We start from the raw sequence: 19,755 nt of genomic DNA on the forward strand, positions 1-19,755 counted from the left end.
CAGCTGAGGACAGTACTGGAAGCGGCAGCAAAGAGGAATCCACAGGTTGCAGCCCTCAGGGAGCTGAGGCTGGTGCAGGGAGGACCAGGGCCAGGAAGGGGCCTCCTGCGGGTAGTGGGGGCTCGGGGAAAGGCTGCCATCAGACCGGCCATCTGAGCTGGGCCTTGGGCCAGCAGGGACTGGGGTGCAGGATAGAGAAAACAGCTGGGGCAGACCCTGGGGGTGGGTGTTCAGGGAACAAGTTGCACAGGGCTGGCACCCCTCCTGTGCATCATGACGCTGCGGATTAGGATTGGTCTTGAGGGGCCTGGGGACCCTCGGAGCTGGGCTTCTCCGGCCAGAAACCCCTCTGGGAAGGAGTAACAGGGATCCAGACTCCCAGTGAGGAGCAAGGTTTTATTTATAATAATGTTACTTCAATAAATACAAATCTAAGGCCAGACATAAGCTTATGCCTCTGGCTCTCGTAAACTATAAAATGCCAGTAAAATGACAAACTAGGGAGAGAAAAGCCTGCAAAACAGATAGAATTTAAATTCACAACATAATTAAATGCATGGTTAATTTAACATGAGGTATGATTCTTTAATTGTGGTAAAATATACATAACATAAAACTTACCCTTTCAGCCATTTTTTTTTGGGGGGGTGGGGGAAGATCTGCCCTGAGCTAACATCCGCTGCCAGTCATCCTCCATTCTGTATGTGGGTCACCGTCACAGCACGGTGGACGAGTGGTGCAGGTTCGTGCCTGGGATCTGAACCTGTGAACCCCAGGCTGCCGAAGCAGAGCGCGTGAACTTAACCACTACGCCACTGGGCTGGCCCTTTTAGCCATTTTTAAGTGCCACTGAGTGCATTCACAATGCTGTGCAACCATCACCACCATGCATCTCCAGAACTATGTCACCTCCTCCGATAGCTCTGTCTCATGAAACAACATGTTTTGCTGAAAAAAAGTAGCCGCCTCGTGTCTACAGACCCTCATCAGGCGGGTTTGGGAAGTGGGGAAGCCTGCACAGCACTGCCGGGAGTCTGGGGTACTCACTGGCCCACTATGCTTCTCTAGTCAAGCCCCACCAGGATGGCTTCCTCTACGTCATGTGGCTTTTCCTCGATGACGACCCCATTCATGCCCTAAATCGGCCTGTTTCTTGGTGACAACTGATGTGGTTGGTATACACGTGTGACTCTTGCCACAGTGTCTCAACTTAGTTAATGACTTAAGAAACTGAGGGCTCCTTTGATGAAAATGGATTTTGCTTGCAAATGTCCCCTGTAAGAGAGGTTTTCCTCTGTATCAGCAGATGAAGGGTGACTGGCCATCTTCCCACGAGCACACGCAACCCCAAGTCATGCCTGCCTATCTAGTTCCAAACACAATGCACACAGGAATCCTGTGGTTAGAAAGCAGTCAGCAAGATGACTCAGAACAGCTACCATGGAAATAAAAAGACAAAACCCAACAATACGCGGAGAGCGCTTGTGGTTTCTGGGAATACAGTGGGGGTCTGTAGTGTGACTCGATTTGTGTTTCTGGCTGCGGGTGGGGGTGGAAGGGGCAGGGAGGAGCAGAGGCGGGGCTGTCCCCAGAGGAGCGGTGGGGCTCTGCTGGGGCAGGCGGGCAGGAGGAGAGGGGTAGAAAGGAGCCTTGTGAGGTCATCCAGATCTGGTGCTGTCATACACAGGGGAGCCCAAGGATGGGCCCGGGTCTGGGCGGACTGTGGTGTGGGCCTGGAACTGGGCACAGAGTGCTGGGAGATGCTTAGTTGAGGTGTGTGGTGGGCAGAATAACGCCCACCTCCCCAGGTGCCCATGTCCTAATCCCCAAAACCCATGAATATGCTCCCTTGCATGGCAAAAAAGCTGCCCCTAGGTGGCTCACCACATGGGTCTGGGGGGCCTCAGAGAAAGACGTGGGGGCACCAGGGACCTGGGATGGGTGAAACCAAGGGCCTGTGCTCCCTTGGGGGTTCAGAGTGAGCGTGGTGGACGGGTGCTAGGAGTGGGTGTGAAGGAGGCTGAAGTGGAGTGGCCAGAGAGGAAGGAGGAAAACCAGAAGAAAATTTCACGGGAGAATGGTGAAGAGAAGCGTCCGACTCCCTCGGGGTTGAGCAAGACAGAACAAAGCGTCCAACAGATTGGGCAACCTGTGACTTGTGCAAGTGCAGTTCAGGGGAGTGGCCTGGGGCGCCGGGGAGGAAGATGCGGCGGATGAGGAGGGAGCAAGCGAGGAGGGAAGAGGATGGACGAGGGCCCCTGCCCCCACGGGAAGAGCCCAGAGGGGGCTGAAGCTGGGCACTGTGCAGGGGCCAGAGGCTGAGGGAGCCGACCCTCTGCTGCAGGAAACGCTTGATCAAACTCCCCTTCATTGGCCTGAAATCCCCCACAAAGCACATACATTTGGACCTTTCCTTCCCTCTCTTTCTCAAGGGAAAAAGGATTAAGAGCAAAATGTGGCTCTCAACTTCAGCTTTCAAGCAAACCACGGGAATTGTGTGCACCTTCATCAGAAATATAAATTTCACATGACTGCAAAAAAAATATAGAGGAACGTGGATGGTTTTTTTTGTAAAGTTGCCATGAGAACTCCTTGTCCAAAAATTGTAGCAGCTCCCTGCCTAGGTTGGGTGTAATGGACTCCATCCCAAAGGTCACACTTGCTTAGATGTCAATCCGATCTGTCCCAGGAGAGGTTATAAAAAGATCCAGAACATCTTCTGCCTTGAAGCAGGGTTCAGAGGTGAGGGAGAAAGCGACATCTCAGGCCTAGAGGCCAAACGCCAGGCTCCAGTGCAGGGAGACCCCGAAGAACAGAACAGCCTTTCGACAGACCCCCAGGCTCTGGGTGACATGTCACTGCCCATTTTTAAGGCCCCTGAGAGGCAGGTCGCACAGATTTGGGGAAGCACTTTTTATCTGATGGCCCCCTTTTAGGGTCATGGAGCCACCAAGGGGCGGAGCCAGGATTAGAACCCAGGTCAGACTGGAAAGCCCACAAGCTCCACTGCTCCTTGGACACGCTCCCCACTGAACAGCCCACGATACACCTATTACTGTATCTGGTGGGCAATGAGAACAGACACGACAGAAAACGTAGGCAATACAGAAAGTATAAATAATGCTATCATCCAGAAAATCATCGCTCTCAGGCACTTGCTGTCTTTTCCCACTTTGAGCGCCCATGTAAAGCTTTCTCCTTACACTGCGTGCATACTTTTATTATGCTTTTTCCTTCTGTTTTACAATGTCGGGCCAATTCTGTGCTTCCTGAGGGCAGGCTGCTCGGCCTGCTCAGCCGAGCCCCAGTGCTGGCACAGGGCCAGCGATGGTGGCCGGGGCCTGGATGAATCCACGGAGGCTTCTCTCTGGCTCTGAGCCCCCATCTCCAAGGGGCAGTGTCTGGTGCAAGTTCACCCCATGTCACCCTGCTCTACAGCTTTCCCGCAGCACACACTCCGAGCGCCGGCCAGAGAGGACTTGCTCACCCAGCACCTCCTCTTCTGCCTCGTGCTGGGTACGATCAGGTCACACAGCAGATGGGGCAAGGTGGCTCCTCCTCCCTCACCGCACGGTCTCTGCAGGGCCACAGGAGTTAGCCAGCGGCAGAGCTGGGGACCAAGCCCTTCGTGGTGCTTGGGAATCCCGTGTCGTCAAACCCTCTATCAGAACCCCCAGTGTGACGGAGAGTCTGGGTTCCTTCCAGGTGAGGAGGACGTGGGGCGGATGTCAGGATGTTCAGCATGTCCACGTTTCAGTAGTTTATGCCCTAGACCAGGAGGGAGTGGTAGACCCTCTGAAACCTGCCTCTGTTCAAGAAACATGCACGTTTTCCAGAAAACCTACTTCCCAAAGCTACCTATTAGCCCAGCCACTCTCATTTATCGATGGGGATGATGTCTGTCGTGCACAGAACCAGCCCTGACCTGAGGCTTGAAGAGGCAGGCGCCAGTGCAGGCAGGGAAAGCAGACTGTCTAACACAAGGTCACACACCCGTGAGGGACCGACACCGCTCAGCTACCTGGCAGCACCCCACACTTGTGATGAACTGGCCAACACTTGGGCTCCCGGCCAGGCTTGCAGGGTCAACAGGGCAGGGCCACTTCTGTCTTGTTTACTGCTATGGTCCCAGCTCCTGGCACAGTGCCCAGTGTCAGTGAGCATGTGCTGAAGGTGTGTGTGGGGTGCTCAGAGGTCGGGCCCACAGCTTTCTGGGGACAGTGCTGCTAGGATCTCAGCAACCCAAGGGCAAGGCAGCACGGCATGACATCACATGCGGCTTTCCCAAGGTCACAGTTGGAAGACTGGGACAAGGGACGGCCACTTGGCTCTCGGAGGCCTCTTGGAGGTACGCAGGGCCCAGAGTGGGTGGAAGCTGCCCTCTGGGGAACCAAAGCTTGCTAAGGGTGACCACTCCCCTCCTTAGTGGTCTGTGGAGCTGTCATGAGATCCAGTCACCATGTTCATAGGCTGAGCCCATGAAAAGCTGCCAGGGATCCTGAAATCGGCTGCGAGGGGACTTCTGAGACTATGTGAAATGAAATAATCTATAGGAATGGAAAGTTCTTTGTAATATGTGGGATTCCACTGTAAAAGCACTTGCTTTAACAGGATTACCTTAGAAGCAGGAAGAAAGATTACTTTTTAAAATTACAGCATCCAGCTCCCTTGCCAGTTCTGTTATCAGAAAGATAGTGATTTTAACACAAAATAGTGACCAACAGTGGCATCACAGGAATCAGGACACTTCTAAGCACTCACACGTGTAGAGTGGTGACTGAGCCCCAGTCACGTCTGAGGGCCTCAGCGTGTCCTCAAACACCTGACTGCCCTACTCTGCGGCCTCCGAGGAGCCTCCACCCAGCCAAGGGCCACGAGCTGGAGCACGGGTGCCCCGGTCAGGGTGCCTCTCACCCCCGCCCCGCCTGCCCCGGTTCAGTCTACACTGGAGGCCTCAGAGCCTGGGGCCAACTGCGGGGGCAGCAGAACGACCTGCTGGTGACAAGCGTGGGCTCTGGAGGACGGTGCTGGTTCCAACCCCAGCTCTCCCATCACTACGGACCTTCCTCCAGCTCCTGACTCTGTGCTCACCTCCGCACCTGTAGAACAAGCACGGTGACAACCGTAACTCATACAGATTCCTTCTATGTGCTGGACGTGGTTCTAAACTTCCTCCTGTGGGAACAGTTTAATGGGGACAAGAGAATCTCCCCTGCAGGGCGATCATGAGGGGTCCAGGGATGCGTCTGTACAGTGCCCACAGCCCCGCCTGGCACAGAGTAAGCGCTGGGTAAACGCTGCTTGGACTCACAAGGCAGGCAGCCTGCGGCGCTGCGGGCGCCGGGCCTCTCAGCCTGGCTCACCGTTAGGTCTTCACAACACCACCCGTGGAAGGCACTCAGTCAGTCCGGTGGAGGAAGCCAAGTCCACAGGCGCAGACGCCCTGGGTCCCTGGAGAAGAGCCGCTGGGTCGTCAGGAGGCTCCCGAGGCGGGCCTGTCTGAGTCCCATGACATTAGGGACACAGAGCTTCCAGCACTCTCCTGGTCCCGGAGGGCCCGGGCCTGCTGCTCCTCCTGGATGTAGTCGGCCACCAGGTTCAGCCGGCAGGCCCGGAGCGCCCCCACCAGGTGGGACACGGCCGCGTCGCCCCGGCTGGTGTTCTTCCAGACTCGCAGCGACTCCCTCACCTGTTCCGTCAGGTTCCGGGGATACCTCTCCTCGATGGCATCAATCTTGGCGTCTGACACTTTCAGCTGACGAGCCAGTCTCTTCCAGTCCTTCCCCACGTTATCACATATGAGGTCAAAGGCTGCCTGCAGGTCTGCAGAGGGACAGAACAAACGGCTTAACCGAGGTTTGGGAGTCCTGTAGGAGACCCGTAACCCCACGCTCTGACGGGCTTCTGGGGGCTGTCCCAAGTGCTGGGACACCAGAGGTCCTCTTGCAGAGGCTGAAGTCACCCAGCAGCAGAGGGGCCGGGGAAGGTTACAGGAAGCCCAAGAGTGGCCTCCAATCCTGTCCAAGCCAACCCCACCCAAAAACACCACCCAAGAGGTGGGGCCTGCTGAAGGCTTGATGGCCAGGGTGGGCTGTCCTCGGGCTCCCTGCTTAGGACAGGCGGAACTGGGGAAGGGGCTGGGAAGGTCAGAAGGCAGGAAATGGGGCTGCTCTCCCATGCCACCCCGTAGCGGGCTACATGGTGACCCCTAAAAAGATGTGTCCTCGTCAAATCCCTGGAACCGTGAATGTTAACTCATTTGGAAAAGGGTCTTTGCAGATGTGATTAAGCTGAGGATCTCAAGAGGAGGAGATCATCCTGCATTATCCAGATGGGCCCTAAATCCAGTGACAAGTGTCTTTATAAGACATACACAGAGGCAGAGATTGGAGCCATGTGGCCACAAGCCAAGGAACGCCTGGAGCCCTGGAAGAGGCAGGAAGGTCCCTCCCCTACAGCCTCCGGAATGCGTATGGCCCTCATGACACCTTCATTTCAGATTTCTGGCGCCAGAACTGTAAGAGGACCAATTTCTGTGGCTTTAAGCCACCAAGTTTGTGCTCATTTGTATGGCGGCCCTAGGAAACTAATACACACCCCAGTTCTTATCTTGGCAGCTGCTGTGACCAATCACCAGTCTTTTGGTCCCCGGCTACCACGTCCTCATCTGCTGAAAAGCCACTACTGAGACGAGCAAGCCGGGCACTACAGACCATTAAAGGCTGTTTCTGGAATGGAAGGAGAGGAGAGGGAAGGACAAAACGCTGGAGAGTGGCTCCTGCAAATTTGCATCTCCAGGTACAGGCCCCGGAGACGCTGTCAGCCTGTGTGCCAACTCCTCCAGCTCTGACAGCCCCGTGTTACTTTGACCATTTGTACAGATGACGAAACCGAAAGGGAAGTGACTTTTCTGCCGTCACACAGCTAGACAATGGCAGAGCTAGGATGTGAAACCCTGACAGTCTCCTGCCAAGTCCACTCTTAACCATCATGCAAAAACCACCTTCTGTAAAAGACTAAGACAGACTGACCCTTATCACCTCAGCCACACCTGCTGTTGGCCTTCTGGTGTACTTTCCTCCAACATAGTAACTACATGAACGAAAACAAATACACAGACATACACATGTAAATCGAAAATGTTATCACCTATAACTTGTGGACTGCCTTTTACATGTATTATACTGGCATTCTCCCCACCATTGAGTAGCCTTGAAAACATAATTATTCTAAGTCCCATTTTGTTTGTCTGGCACTGTGTGTGTGTACGTATACATATACGATCTGAATCTGACTGCTTTCAGGCAGAGCTGTGCTGCTCAGTTTACCACCAATAAGCACCAGTCCCTATGGAGTGATACCCATGGTATCCTTTTTCGGTTCAGTGACTGAATGACAAATTCCAGGCCACAGCTCCAGGCCTGTGAGGGGGGGCCCCAAAGCACTCCCCAACCCTCCTCCCTCAGACTCTGAGAACAGAGGAGTATGGCTGAGGAACCCTGCTGTACTCAGGTCTCATTTTCACTCCCGGAATCCTCTGCAAGCCACAGAGCAGGATGGGGAGAGGAGGTGCCTTCGAGCAGGGTAGGAAACTACTACAGAATGGACTCCATCAGAGAGGCAGGGTAGTGGCTAAGACCACCCAGCCGGGGGCCAGACTGCCTCCGTTCAGCCCTAACTGGTTAGTTATGGGCTGTGCATCCTGGGCAAGTCACTTAACCTCTCTCTCAGCCACAGTCCCCTCACTCGTAAAACAACAACAATGGCAGGTAACGGTATCTAACTAATGGGTTATTGTGAAAATTAAATATGTGAAGTGGCTGGAACAGTAACTGGCATACTGTAAGCCCCTGTCAGAGCTATCATCATTCTCAGACAGCGGCGATGGGCACCAGCTCGGCACACTCCCAGAGGCAGAAGGGAAGTGAAGGCTGCAGCACAGGCTCACTCAACTTCTGTCCCACCCTCTCTACCAACTTCTACCCACCCAGAGTAATTTCTCACCTACCTGGAGGGAGTGGGGTGGTGGAGAAAATACTGAGGTTGGAGGGTGGGTAGCCCTGCTCTGCAATCTAGTTAATCTAGCTAACATTTCTGAGTTTTGGTTCTCCCATCTGCAAAGGGGGCAAGTCACCCTCACCCAGGGCTGTTTAGAGAAAACTCACGCCAACCAAACCCGGTAAAGGTTAGGTGCCAGCAGACTCGCAACAAGTACTGCGGGGCAAACTGGCCCTGCCTCCCCCAGGCCTTGTCCCCATTCTCTGCCCCAAGCCCCGTCCCCGTTCCCAGTCCCTGTCCCCTGCCCCCATCCCTGGTCCCTGTCCTCAGTCGCCCGCCCGCCCCCCAGTCCCCTTCCCCACTCCCATTCCCCAGTCCCTGTCCCCTGCTCCCAGTCCCCTTCCCCAGGCTCTATCCCCTGTCCCCAGCCCCCTTCCCTAGTCCTCGTTCCCAGTTCTCCGCCTGCTCGCCCCCTAGTCCCATTCCCCTGCCCCTTCCCCTGTCCCCAGCCCCCTTCCCTAGTTCTCGTTCCCAGTTCTCCGCCCGCTCGCCCCCCAGTCCCATTCCCCAGTCTCCTTCCCCAGGCCCCGTCCCCTATGCCCAGTCCCCTTCCCCAGGCCCCGTGCCCTGTCCCCAGCCCCCTTCCCCAGGCTCTATCCCCTGTCCCCAGGCCCCAGCCCCCTTCCCTAGTTCTCGTTCCCAGTTCTCCGCCCGCTCCCATTCCCCGTCCCATTCCCCAGTCCCCTTCCCCAGGCCCCGTCCCCTGTCCCCAGCCCCCTTCCCTAGTCCCCGCCCGCTCGGCCCCCACCCTCCGTCCTCCGCCCCCAGCCCCGGCGCCAGACCCTAGTCCGCGACCCCCGTCCCCCGCCCACCTTGCTCCTCCGGCGCGGCGCCGCCCGCCGCCCCCGCCTCGTAGTCGTCCAGGCGGCGCAGCAGGTCGTGGCGCCGCAGGGAGGCGAGGAGCTCGCGCAGCAGCGCCGTGTGCTCGGGGTCCAGCTCGTTCTGCTCGAGCAGCACGGAGAAGAGGTCCAGGCCGCTCTGCACGCGCTCCAGCTTCCTCTTGCCCACGCGGCCCTGGCACAGGAACTTGAGCTCGGTCAGCTCGCCGCTCGACAGGCCGGCCGACACCGAGTGCAGCAGCACCAGGAACGGGTCCATAGCGGCGGGCTACGCCCCGCGCCCCAGCGCCTCCCGGGTCCAGCGCCCCGCACCAGGCCCCACCACCGGAAATCCCCTGCGCGGCAGTACGCCCGACGTCTCGCGAGAACTCCAGGACCCGCGCATGCGCCCCGAGGCCGACCGTAGCCGTTTCCGCCCGGGTGGCGCGCTGCCGCCGCCAGGGGCCGCCCCAGACAGCGGGCGAGGACTTCTGCGCCTGCGCCCTGCGGACCTCCTCCTTCGTTGGGAGACGTGGGTCTTTGGGGGTCCGCGGACTGGGAGGGCGGGCCTGGCTTTCGTGTGGACTGCGGCGCTGCGGATGCCGATAATAAAAGCAAATTTATTTTTACATTGTGAAAATTCATGTCCTTTCGTGCTGCCTGGACATCTGTACGCGGAAAAGACTTCGGAGGTTTATTTAGGTTTTAAAGTTTAATTAATATTTGATTTTTAAAGTTATAGTCATTTATGCTTTTGAAAGCTTTTTAGCGTTTGTCGAGCGCCTACAGCGTGCCACGCAGGAGGTGCTGGGACAAATTCGGGAACAAAGCCCGGAAGGTCCACGCGGGCCCGGAGCTTACGTCATCAGTACCCGAGCTTACGCAATACGGATAAGCAAGGGCAGGGTGCCGGGGTGAATGCGAGCGGCAAAGGGCGGGAGGCTGGGGAGTGTGGAGGCGGGGGCTGCCGCCGTTTTGGGGGTGGGGGTGGTCAGGGGGTGGGGGTGGTCAGAGCGGGCCTCACCGTGCAGGTGCGGGTGCAGGTGTGGGTGCAGGTGCAGAGGGTGAGGGGCCAGGTGTGTGGGTGTGGGGGGAAGAGTGCTGGGGCGGGGGCGCAGCAAGAGCCCCCAGGTGCGGGTGCAGGTGCAGAGAGTGAGGGGCCAGGTGTGTGGGTGTGGGGGGAAGAGTGCTGGGGGCGGGGGCACAGCAAGAGCCCCCAGGTGAAAGCCGAGGTCCTGGGGGCCACCAGCTGGTCTGGAGCAGGGTGGGGAGGCAGGGGGAGGTCAGGGCGGGGAGGGGGTGGCTTAGGAGGGGCCTCAGAGGCGGGGTAAGGACCCATCTTTTTTTTTTTTTTTTTTTTTTTGTGAGGAAGATCTGCCCTGAGCTAACACCCATGCTAATCCTCCTCTTTTTGCTGAGGAAGACCGGCTCTGAGCTAACATCTATTGCCAAACCTCCTCCTTTTTTTTTTCCCCCAAAGCCCCAGTGGGTAGTTGTATGTCATAGCTGCACATCCTTCCCGTTGCTGTATGTGGGACGCGGCCTCAGCATGGCCGGAGAAGAGGTGCATCGGTGCACGCCCGGGATCCAAACCCGGGCTGCCAGCAGTGGAGCGCGCGCACTTAACTGCCAAGCCATGGGGCCGGCAGGGTAAGGACCCATCTTTAGTGCCCCTGCAGTGTGTGAGCGGAGGAGTGACGCCATCTGAGTTACCTTAAAAATACATAGATACTGTATATCTATCTAATTGAGCCAGAACTCACCTTCTATATAACTCACTCTTTTAAGGTGTACAATTCAGTGGTTTTTAGTATATTCATAAGGTTGTGCAACCTTCACCGTTAGCTAATTTTAGAACATTTTCATCCCCCCAGGTAGGAACCTGGTACCTGTTAGCAGTCATTTCCTTCCCCCCTCCTCCTCTCAGCCCCTGGCAACCACTAATTTACTTTCTCTTTGGATTTGACTATTCTGGACATTACATGTAAATGGAACCATACACTATAAGGCATTTGCGCCTGGTTTCTTTCACTGAACATCGTGTTTTCAAGGTTCCTCCATGCTGTAGCGTGTGTTGGTGCTTCATTCCTTTTCATGGGTCAATAGTATTCCATCAGATGGATAGACTGTTTGTTTATGCAGTCATCAGCTGATGGACATTTTGATTGTTTTCACCTTTTGGCCATTATGAATAATGCTGCTATGAACTCTGAGTTACATTTTTAAAGACTTGCTCTGCTAGGGTAGAAGCCAGGGAACCCCACAATAATCCTGATGAGAGATGGGGGGTACTTGGACCGAGTGCAGTGGAAAGGATAAGAAGGGAGCAACCTTGTTTCGATTTGGGGTGTACGTACATGAGAGGAATTAAGGATGCTTGTAAGGTTTGAAGGATGGAGCATCCGTCCATTGATGGACCTGGGGAAGGTTCGGGTAGGGTGGGTTTGGGGGAGGACCTGTAAGAGATATTGACTGGACAGTGGGGTGCATAGGACAACGGCTTGGGACAGAGATCTGGGAGGGAGCTGTGAATTTGGGAGTGTTCCACAGGTAGGTGGTGTTTGTGATGGTAATTGCACATGTCAACTCCTGCCAGAGTGTAAGCACTTGGATGGCAGGGCCTCCAAACACCCAGAACACTGGCCAGCACTTCATATCTGCTCACAAAATATTTTGAGTGAATGAATCTTATATAAGTCATGGCTAATTTGAGTCTCCGTTTGCATAATTTTATCTCCGTCTGACCCTCTACCTCGAAGTCTGTAGCTGGTATTTTCATCTTCTTTATATGATCTTTCACAAAGCAGCAGTTTTAACTTTTGATGAGGTCCAATTTATCAAATTTTACTTTTATGGTTTGTGCTTGTGTCATCAAGTCTAAGATCTCTTTGCTTAACCACGGGTCCCAAAGATTTCTCTTTATTTTTTCCTAAAAGTTTTACATTTAAGCCTACAATCTGTTTTGGGTTAATTTTTACATAAGGTGTAAGGTTTAGGTTTCGGTTTTTTTTGCCTATAGGTGTCCACTTGCTCCGACACCATTTGTTGACAAAGCTATCCTTCTCCCATTGGATCCATTTCGCACCTTTGTCAAAAATCCGCTGAGGGTGTTTGATCCATTTCTGGGCTCTGTGTTCTGTTCCATTCATCTGTGTTTCTGTCCCTCCACCAATGCCACCAGTTCTTGATGTGTCACTGTATAGTGAACCTTAATTTGGCAGAGTAATTCTTCCCACTTGATGCTACTTTATCAAGACTGTTTTAGCTATTCTAGGGTCTGTGTCTTTCTATATAATTCAAAAATAAGCTTGCCTGTGTGAAAAACAAAACTTGCTGGGCTTTTGATAGGAATTGCATTAAACGTATGGGTCAATTTGGGGAGAATTGGCATTTTTACTATGTTGAATCTTCCAATCTATAAACATGGTATGCCTCTCTGTTTATTTAGCTCTTTAATTTCTTTTATCAGCATTTAAAAAATCTCAGCATGGTTTGTTAAGTGCATATGTAGTATTTCATTTTCTCTGGAGTGATTTTAAATGCCATCACATTTTAAATTTTGATTTCTGCATGTTCATGGTTAGTTTAGTATACAGACGTGATTGATTCTATGTGTTGACTTTTTTGTCCTGTAACCTTGCTGAACTCATTTGTTAGTTCAGGAGTGTTTTTGTTTAGATTCTTTGGGATTTTTTATGTAGACGATCACGTTATCTGCAAACAGAGATAGATTTATTTTTTTCTGTCCCATCTGTATGCCTTTTATTTCTTTTCCTTGCTTTATTGCATTGGCAACGACTTCCAGTGCTATGTTGAATAAGCAGAGAACAGACATCCTTGGCTTGTTCCTGATCTTGGTCGTTCCCCATGAAATGTGATGTTAGCTTCGGGGTGTTGTTGTTGTTTTTTTTTTTTGTAAATGCTCTTTATTAGGTTTAAGTAATGCTTCTTTGCTCCTAACTTGCTGAGAGTTTGTTTTGTTTAAATCATGAATGGGGGCTGAATTTTGTCAAATGCTTTTTTTGCATCAATTAATTTTTGTTTGGCTTGCTGATATGGTGGATTACATGGGTTCATTTTTGCATGTTGGACCAGGCTTGTATACCTGGAATAAATCCCACTTGGTTATGGCATACAATTATTTTTATATATGTTGGACTTGTTTGCTAATATTTTGTTGTGGATTTTTGCATTTAACTTCATAAGAGATATTGGTGTGTAGTTATTTTTTTGCACTTTTTTTTTGTCTATTTCTGGTGGTACTAGCCTCATAAAATAAGTTGAGAAGTGGTCCCTCCTCTTCTATTTTCTGGAAGAGATTGTGAAAATTTGGCATTAATTCTTCTTTAGATATTTGTCAGACTTCTTCAGTGAAACTCTCTGGGCCTGGAGATTTCTTATTTGGGAAGTTTTTAATTATGAATTCCATTTCTTGGAGGGTTCTAGGGCTATTTGAATTGTCTAGTTCCTCTTGATTCAGTTTTGATAGTTTGTGTAGTTTTTGAGGAATTGGTGCATTTTTTCTAAGCTGTAGAATTTATGAGCATAAAGTTATTCGTAGCATTCCCTTATTTTTGTCGTAGTCCATTTGGGCTGCTATGACAAAGTACCATAGACAGCTGGCTTATAAACAACAGAAATTTGTTTCTGACAGTTCTGGAGGCTGAAAGTCCGAGATCAGGGTGCCACTGTGCTCGGGTTGTGGTGAGGGCCTGTTCCAGACTGCAGAGGGCTGCCTTCTCACTGTGCCCTCACATAGCGGAGAGCACCGAGGAATAGCCAGCTCTCTTGAGACTCTCACAAGGGCACTAATCTCCTCTTGGGGGCTCCACCCTCCTGACCTCATCTAATCCTAATCACCTCCCAAAGGCCCCACCTCCAAACACCAGCACATTAGGGGGGCATAGGGTTTCAACACATGAATTTTGAGGGGGACATATTCAGTCCATAACATTCTCCTTTTAATGGCTACAAGATCTGTAATGAATCCTCAATTTCATTCCTGAAATTGGTTGTGTCTTCTCTCTTTTTATTTTCGTCTGTCTTGCTAGAGGTTTATTCATTTTATTTATTTTTGAAGAACCAGGCTGTTTTTCAATGATTTTTTCTTTTCCCTTCCATTTTTGATTTCATTATTTTGCTCGTCTTTTCTATTTCCTTCCTTCTCCTTGCTTTGGATTTATTTTTTTGTCTAGTTTCTTGAAGTAGGAACTAAATTATTTATTTGAGACCATTCCTTATTTCTAATGTAAGCATTTAGTTTTATTGATTTTCCTTTCAACCCTGCTTTAGCTGTGCCCCACACGTTTTGATATGCTGTGTTTTCATTTTCATTCATTTCAATGTATTTCTATTTCCTTTGGGATTTTCTCTTTGACCCATGGATTAGCTGGAAGTGTGTTGTGTAATTTGCACGTGTTTAGAGATTTTCCTGTTGTCTTTCTGTCGTGGATTTCTAGTGTGATTTCATTATGATCAGAGAACACACTCTGCAAGATTTCAGTTCTTTTAAACGTCATCACGTTATTTTTTGGCCCAGTATGTGGTCTATCTTGTTATAGGTTCCATGGTGCTTGAAAAAAATGTGTCTTCTGCTGTCATTGGCGTGTTCTACAGATGTCAAGGAGCTCCTGGGGCCCCCTCAAGCCTCTTCTCACCCCTTCAGATGCACTGCTCAAAGTTCTGCCCACTGAGAGGTTAGCCCTTCACCATTGTCCTTCAGGGACATCCCAGAGAGGGGCGGGCATGCATACTGTGCAGAACCACCTGTAAACCAGGTCTGAGTCTTCTTGTCCTCTGTCAACTGATCCTAGGGGACTCCCCATGAGGCCGTAGGTGTACATGGGTGTACAAATATCTGTTCGAATCCCCCTTTCGATTCTTCTGTGTATGTACCCAGAAGTGGTATTGCCGGATCACATGGTAATTCTATGGTTAATTTTTTGAGAAACCACCAACGTGTTTTCCACAGCAGCTGTACCAGTTTGCATTCCTACCAGCAACACACAAGGGTTCCAATTTCCCCGAATCCTCACTAACTCATTATTTTCTGTTTTGGATAATAGCCATCCTAACAGGTGTGAAGTGGTATCTCATTGAGGTTCTGATTCGCATTTCCCTGACGACTAGTGATGTTGAGCATCTTTTCACATGCTATTGGCCATTCGTATGTCTTTGGAGAAATGTCCATTCAAGTCATCTGCCCATTTTTAGATTGGGTTGCTTGTCTTTTTGTTGTTGAGTTGAAGCGTTTTTTTATATATTCCAGATTTATCAGAGATATGGTTTGCAAATATGTTCTCCCATTTTGTGAATTGCCACTTCACCCCATTGATAGTGTCCTTTGATGCACAAAAATTTTAAGTTTTGATGCAGTCCAGTTTATGTTTCTTTCTGTTAGCATTGTATCTTTAAAAAAAAGAAAGAAAAAGTATCTTTTACTGGTTTCCTGGGTGCATATTGGTCTTCATCCATGAGGATGGTGAGCAGTTTTTTCCCTTCTTCTCCTTATATTGTCTTGGGGTACCCTGGGACTTTTTCTTTTTCTGTTTGTTTTGGTCTCTCTCATTCACGTTGAAGTCTTTCCTCCAATATCCGGGGACTCTTTGCTTTTCTTGGGGGTAGTGAGTTTTTTCCAAAGAGAAAGACTCCTTCCTGGGGGCAGGGGTATGTGGGGCACAGATTAATGGTCCCCCAAGATGTCCACATCCCAATCCCCAGACCTGTGAATACCTTCGTTTACATGGCAGAAATGACTTCGCAGACGTGGTGAAGATTAAGGACTGTAAGATGAGATTATCCTAGATTATCTTGGGGAACCCCAATCTAATCATAAATCCTCATAAATGGAGAACTAGAGGGCCAGCAGTGGGGAAAGGACTTGACTGCCACTGCTGGCTTGAAGGTGGAGGAAGGGTCCAGCCCTGCCAACACCTTAATTTTAGTCCAGTCAGTCCTGTGTCAGACATCTGACCTGCAGAGCTGTAAGATAATAACTTTGTGTTGTTTTAAAGCCACTAAATTCGTGGTAATTTGCCACTGGCAGCAAACAGGACACTAACACAGCCCCCTAGGTGGGTCTTTTCCTCCTCTGGGTGCAGCTCCCAGAGGTGGCCAGCAGAGGGCAGCAGCCACCAACAGGCAAAACCAGGCGGACTCATTTCTGTGGCTCGAAGTCAGAACCCCGTGTAGGTGCGAGAGGAGGGGTGACCAGAAGGGACCAAGAAGGGGGCTTCTGAGGTGTGGTGACATTCTGTTTCTGGGTCCTGGCTACAGTGTTTTTGTGGAAGTTGACTGTACACTTAAGATATGTGCACTTTTCTGTATGTTATCCTTTGATAAAAATGTGGAGGGAGAGAGAGAGGAAGGGGGTAGTGGTAGGGGGCGAGGAGGGGAGAGTAAGAGTGGACACAGTAAGTAAATTACCTGGCAGAGCTGAGGGAATCAGACCTTAGTATCTACAAGGTTGCCTTTTTTCAGGGGTGCATTCCCGGCAGGCTCCTGGTGGGGGCAGCACACACCAGCCCCTCTGGGAAACTAGCTGCCATGCCTGTGCTGGTCCACCTCAGGGTTTCCAGGTGAGAGCTGTATCTGCCGTACGCTCCTCTGCTAAAGGCTGTGTGAGTGAGCAGTGGGCGTGCTATGTGCTGTGGGCATATCTGTGGGCCAGAAGGCCTCAGAGCTTACCTTCCATGTACCCCCTTACCTGCTGCACTAACACCCTGCCAGTTTGACCCCGAGGTCCACTCAGCTCAAAGGCAGAAAGGCCTTGTTGTCAGTCTATTTGCCATCCATCTATCCATCTAAATGTCCATCCATCCCAAGAGCGAGCCCTCTCTCCATCCATCCATCCATCCATCCATCCATCCATCCATCCATCCATCCAAAGATCCCTCCACTCATCCACCCATCCATTCATCCATCCAAATGTCCATCCATCCACCTAAATGTCCATCCACCTAAATGTCCATCCATCTAAATGTCCATCCATCGAAAGAGCCATCTATTCATCCATCCATCCATCCATCAATCCATCTACCCACCCACCCACCCACCCATTCATCTACCCATCCACCCCCACACCCATCCATCCATCCACCCCCACACCCATCCATCCATCCATCCACCCATTCATACATTCATCCATCCGCCCACCCACACACCCATCCATCCACCCACCCACACACCCACCCATCCATCCATCCACCCATCCATCCATCCATCCATCCATCCATCCATCCATCCATCCACTCATCCACCCACCCGCCCACCCACACATCCATCCATCCATCCATCCATCCATCCATCCACCCACCCACCTACCCATCCACCCACACATCCATCCATCCAGCCAGCCAGCCAGCCATCCATCCACCCACCTACACACTCATCCATCCCTCACACTCGTTCAGCACTTTCTGGTGCCTCCTCTGTGCCTGACGCTGTGCCAGTTCTCCTTCCTGCTCTGTTTTCTGGCAAGTGTTAGCACTTCTCTACTTTGCTGTGGCTCCTACAAACCATGGACAGGTGAATGAGTGTTGCCCGAGTGTGAGGACACACACCACCTGTGGTAGTGGGTCATTTTAGGGGGCACGCAGATGGCTCCTGGGAACCTGTAGATGCATGCATGTGGGGTTGGGGATGTGGGTGCCCTGGGACGGGGTCTCTGACTCCAGCCTTGGGGTGGGGACAGCCCTGTCCCAGGCACACACCTTGGCCAAGCTCTGTTTCAGGGAATCCCACAGCTGGTCCTGGATTCCAGGATGGGGACCTGGCCTGAGGCTTATCTAGAAAGGCCAGCCACTCTGGGAGCCACAGTCTCAGCTGCCCCTTAGCCAGTGGGGGAGCACGTTTGGGAGGGTGGTGAGGGGTACTGTGGTGGCCTGAAGAACATACCTACCATCTAAGGAAGAACAGCCTCCACGGGGCTCTAGTCGCATGTGAGAGTGTGGCCCGGTGAAAAACAGGGCTGTGTCATCAGATGGCGTGATTTTGAAGAGAACTTGCAAATCTGGATTTTTATGTGGATTTACCTGGTTTTTATACATTAAATCAACTAAAGATTTTTAACAAACATGGAACCCATCATACGGGGGTTGTCTTGGGCTGGGTGCAGCTCACGGCAGCCTCCACCCTCGGGGGAGGGCAGCTGATTCTCTGTAGCAGATGCTGGTAGGGGTGCCTGCTGGTCCCGGACCTCAGGCCCCATGCAGGCCACTGCTGTCACTGTCTGTGCGGGGCGTCCGGGCCTGCCTTGCTCCCACCACAGCGCTCCAGGGACCAGTAGCAGAAAGCGTTCGGTGCTAGGTGCCACAGAGCCCGGGTCCGGGGGATGGCTGTGTAGCCGGCTTGCTGTGTGACTGCAGTGGAGCTCTGGCCCTCTCTGGGCCTCATTGTGCCTGCCTGTGAATTAACAGTGCGGCTGACCAGCTGATCTCTGGGGGGGCCTTTCATTGCCAGATCTCAGGTCTTTGTGATATTATCTGCTGGCTTTCCTTCACCCACCTCTGCCACCCTTGGCTAAGCCCCAACATTGCTCACCAGAATTTCTGGGACACTCTCCTCTCTGGCTTCCCACCCCACTGCAATTTCCACCCACCTGCTGCAATGACCTCAAAACGCGAATCAGATCCCGTCACTGCACTGGTTAAGACCACTCAGCCCCTGCCGTGGAACTTACCACCAAGCCCAAAGTCCTCACATCGCCAGAAAGCCCCGTGTGAGCTGATTCCGGCTCCCTCTCCTACTCCATATCCTGCCGCCGTCCCTGCCCCTCCGTTCAAGGCACACTGTCCTTCTTGCCACTCCTAGAACTCACCCAGCACGCTGCTGCCTCAGGGCCTTTGCACGTGCCGTTCCCACTGCCTGAACCATCCTGCCTTCTTCCGGGGTTTTACGTTCTGGCTCCTCATTGCTCAGGTCTCCAGGGGCCTCCCTGACCAACTCAGTCACTGTCAGTCACACCCCGTGTTGTATTTCCATCAGCACCCCTTTCTTCCTCTGAAATTATCTGGTTCTGGAGTTAAGTGTCTGACGCCCTCCCCAAGAAGTCCTCCCCCGAGGGAAGAGGCTGTGTCTGCTTTCTTCTCTGCTGCTTTCTTGAACGTTGAGTGAATGAATGTCTATAAGGTCTGGGTGCCAGTCCCAGCTCAGGTGCAAGGAGCCCTGTGACCTTGGGCAAGTCGCCTCCCCACTCTGAGCCTGTTTCCTTGTCTATCAACTGGGGCTAAAGATCCCCCGTGAGCCTCACAGCCTTCTGGGAGGACCTGTGGAGACGGCAGCGGTTCCCGCGACACTGCCCTGGCGCTGCCCTCACACAGGACTAAGGGACCGCGGGGTCACCGGGGCGCCGGGAGCTGGGTTTGCTGATTTTCTTGGGCACGCAGGAACACGGCACCAGGGGGCGCCCGAGGCTCTCCCGGTCCTGGGGGTGAGCGAGATGGAGGCCTGAGCGGCGCCTGAGGAATGCGGCCGGCTCACAGGGCTGTGCTCTTTGCTGACGTTTGGGTGTGAAAAGTCTCCTTTCTTTCATGAAATAACGGTGGTTATAGGTGGTGGCTTCAAAAAAGCGTCCCCACTTGCCCAGGTCTGGCCACCCTAGGTGGGTCCCCAAAAGGTTTGGGGGAAATTTGAGGTCCTTGAAATCCTAAAAACTACTCCGTTGGGTTGGTGGGACCAGGGGTTAGGATCTGGGGACCGAGGAAGAGGCTGCCGGGAAGGGTGACCACTACTCCCATCCCAACACACACACACGTGTCCACACAAGCAAGTGCAGATACACACACGTGCACAGCCACCCCGACACAGACACAGGCACACACAGACGTACGTACATGCAAACACGTGCACAGAGATACAAGCACACACAAACACACGTGCA

The 19,755-nt window shown here is 52.3% G+C and overlaps 1 protein-coding gene across 1 annotated transcript; it reads right to left on the reverse strand.

Moving 5' to 3' along the window:
- Positions 1 to 382: 382 nt before the first annotated feature.
- FADD (Fas associated via death domain) lies at positions 383 to 9,222 on the reverse strand. The gene is made up of 2 exons (XM_058526184.1): positions 8,871 to 9,222; positions 383 to 5,823 (listed from the first exon to the last, which is right to left on the reverse strand). The coding sequence occupies exons 1-2, from the start codon at positions 9,154 to 9,156 to the stop codon at positions 5,474 to 5,476; spliced, it is 636 nt and encodes a 211-aa protein (XP_058382167.1). The 5' UTR covers positions 9,157 to 9,222; the 3' UTR covers positions 383 to 5,473.
- Between the last annotated feature and the right edge of the window lie 10,533 nt (positions 9,223 to 19,755).

Source organism: Diceros bicornis, chromosome 31, assembly GCF_020826845.1.
Source record: "Diceros bicornis minor isolate mBicDic1 chromosome 31, mDicBic1.mat.cur, whole genome shotgun sequence".
NCBI classification, from domain to species: Eukaryota; Metazoa; Chordata; class Mammalia; order Perissodactyla; family Rhinocerotidae; genus Diceros; species Diceros bicornis.

Coding starts and splice junctions, on each gene's coding strand:
- FADD (XM_058526184.1), bottom strand. CDS start 9,156: ATGGACCCGTTCCTGGTGCTGCTGCACTCGGTGTCGGCCGGCCTGTCG. Junction 5,824..8,870: donor CGCCGCGCCGGAGGAGCAAG/GTGGGCGGGGGA, acceptor GTCCCTCTGCAG/ACCTGCAGGCAGCCTTTGAC.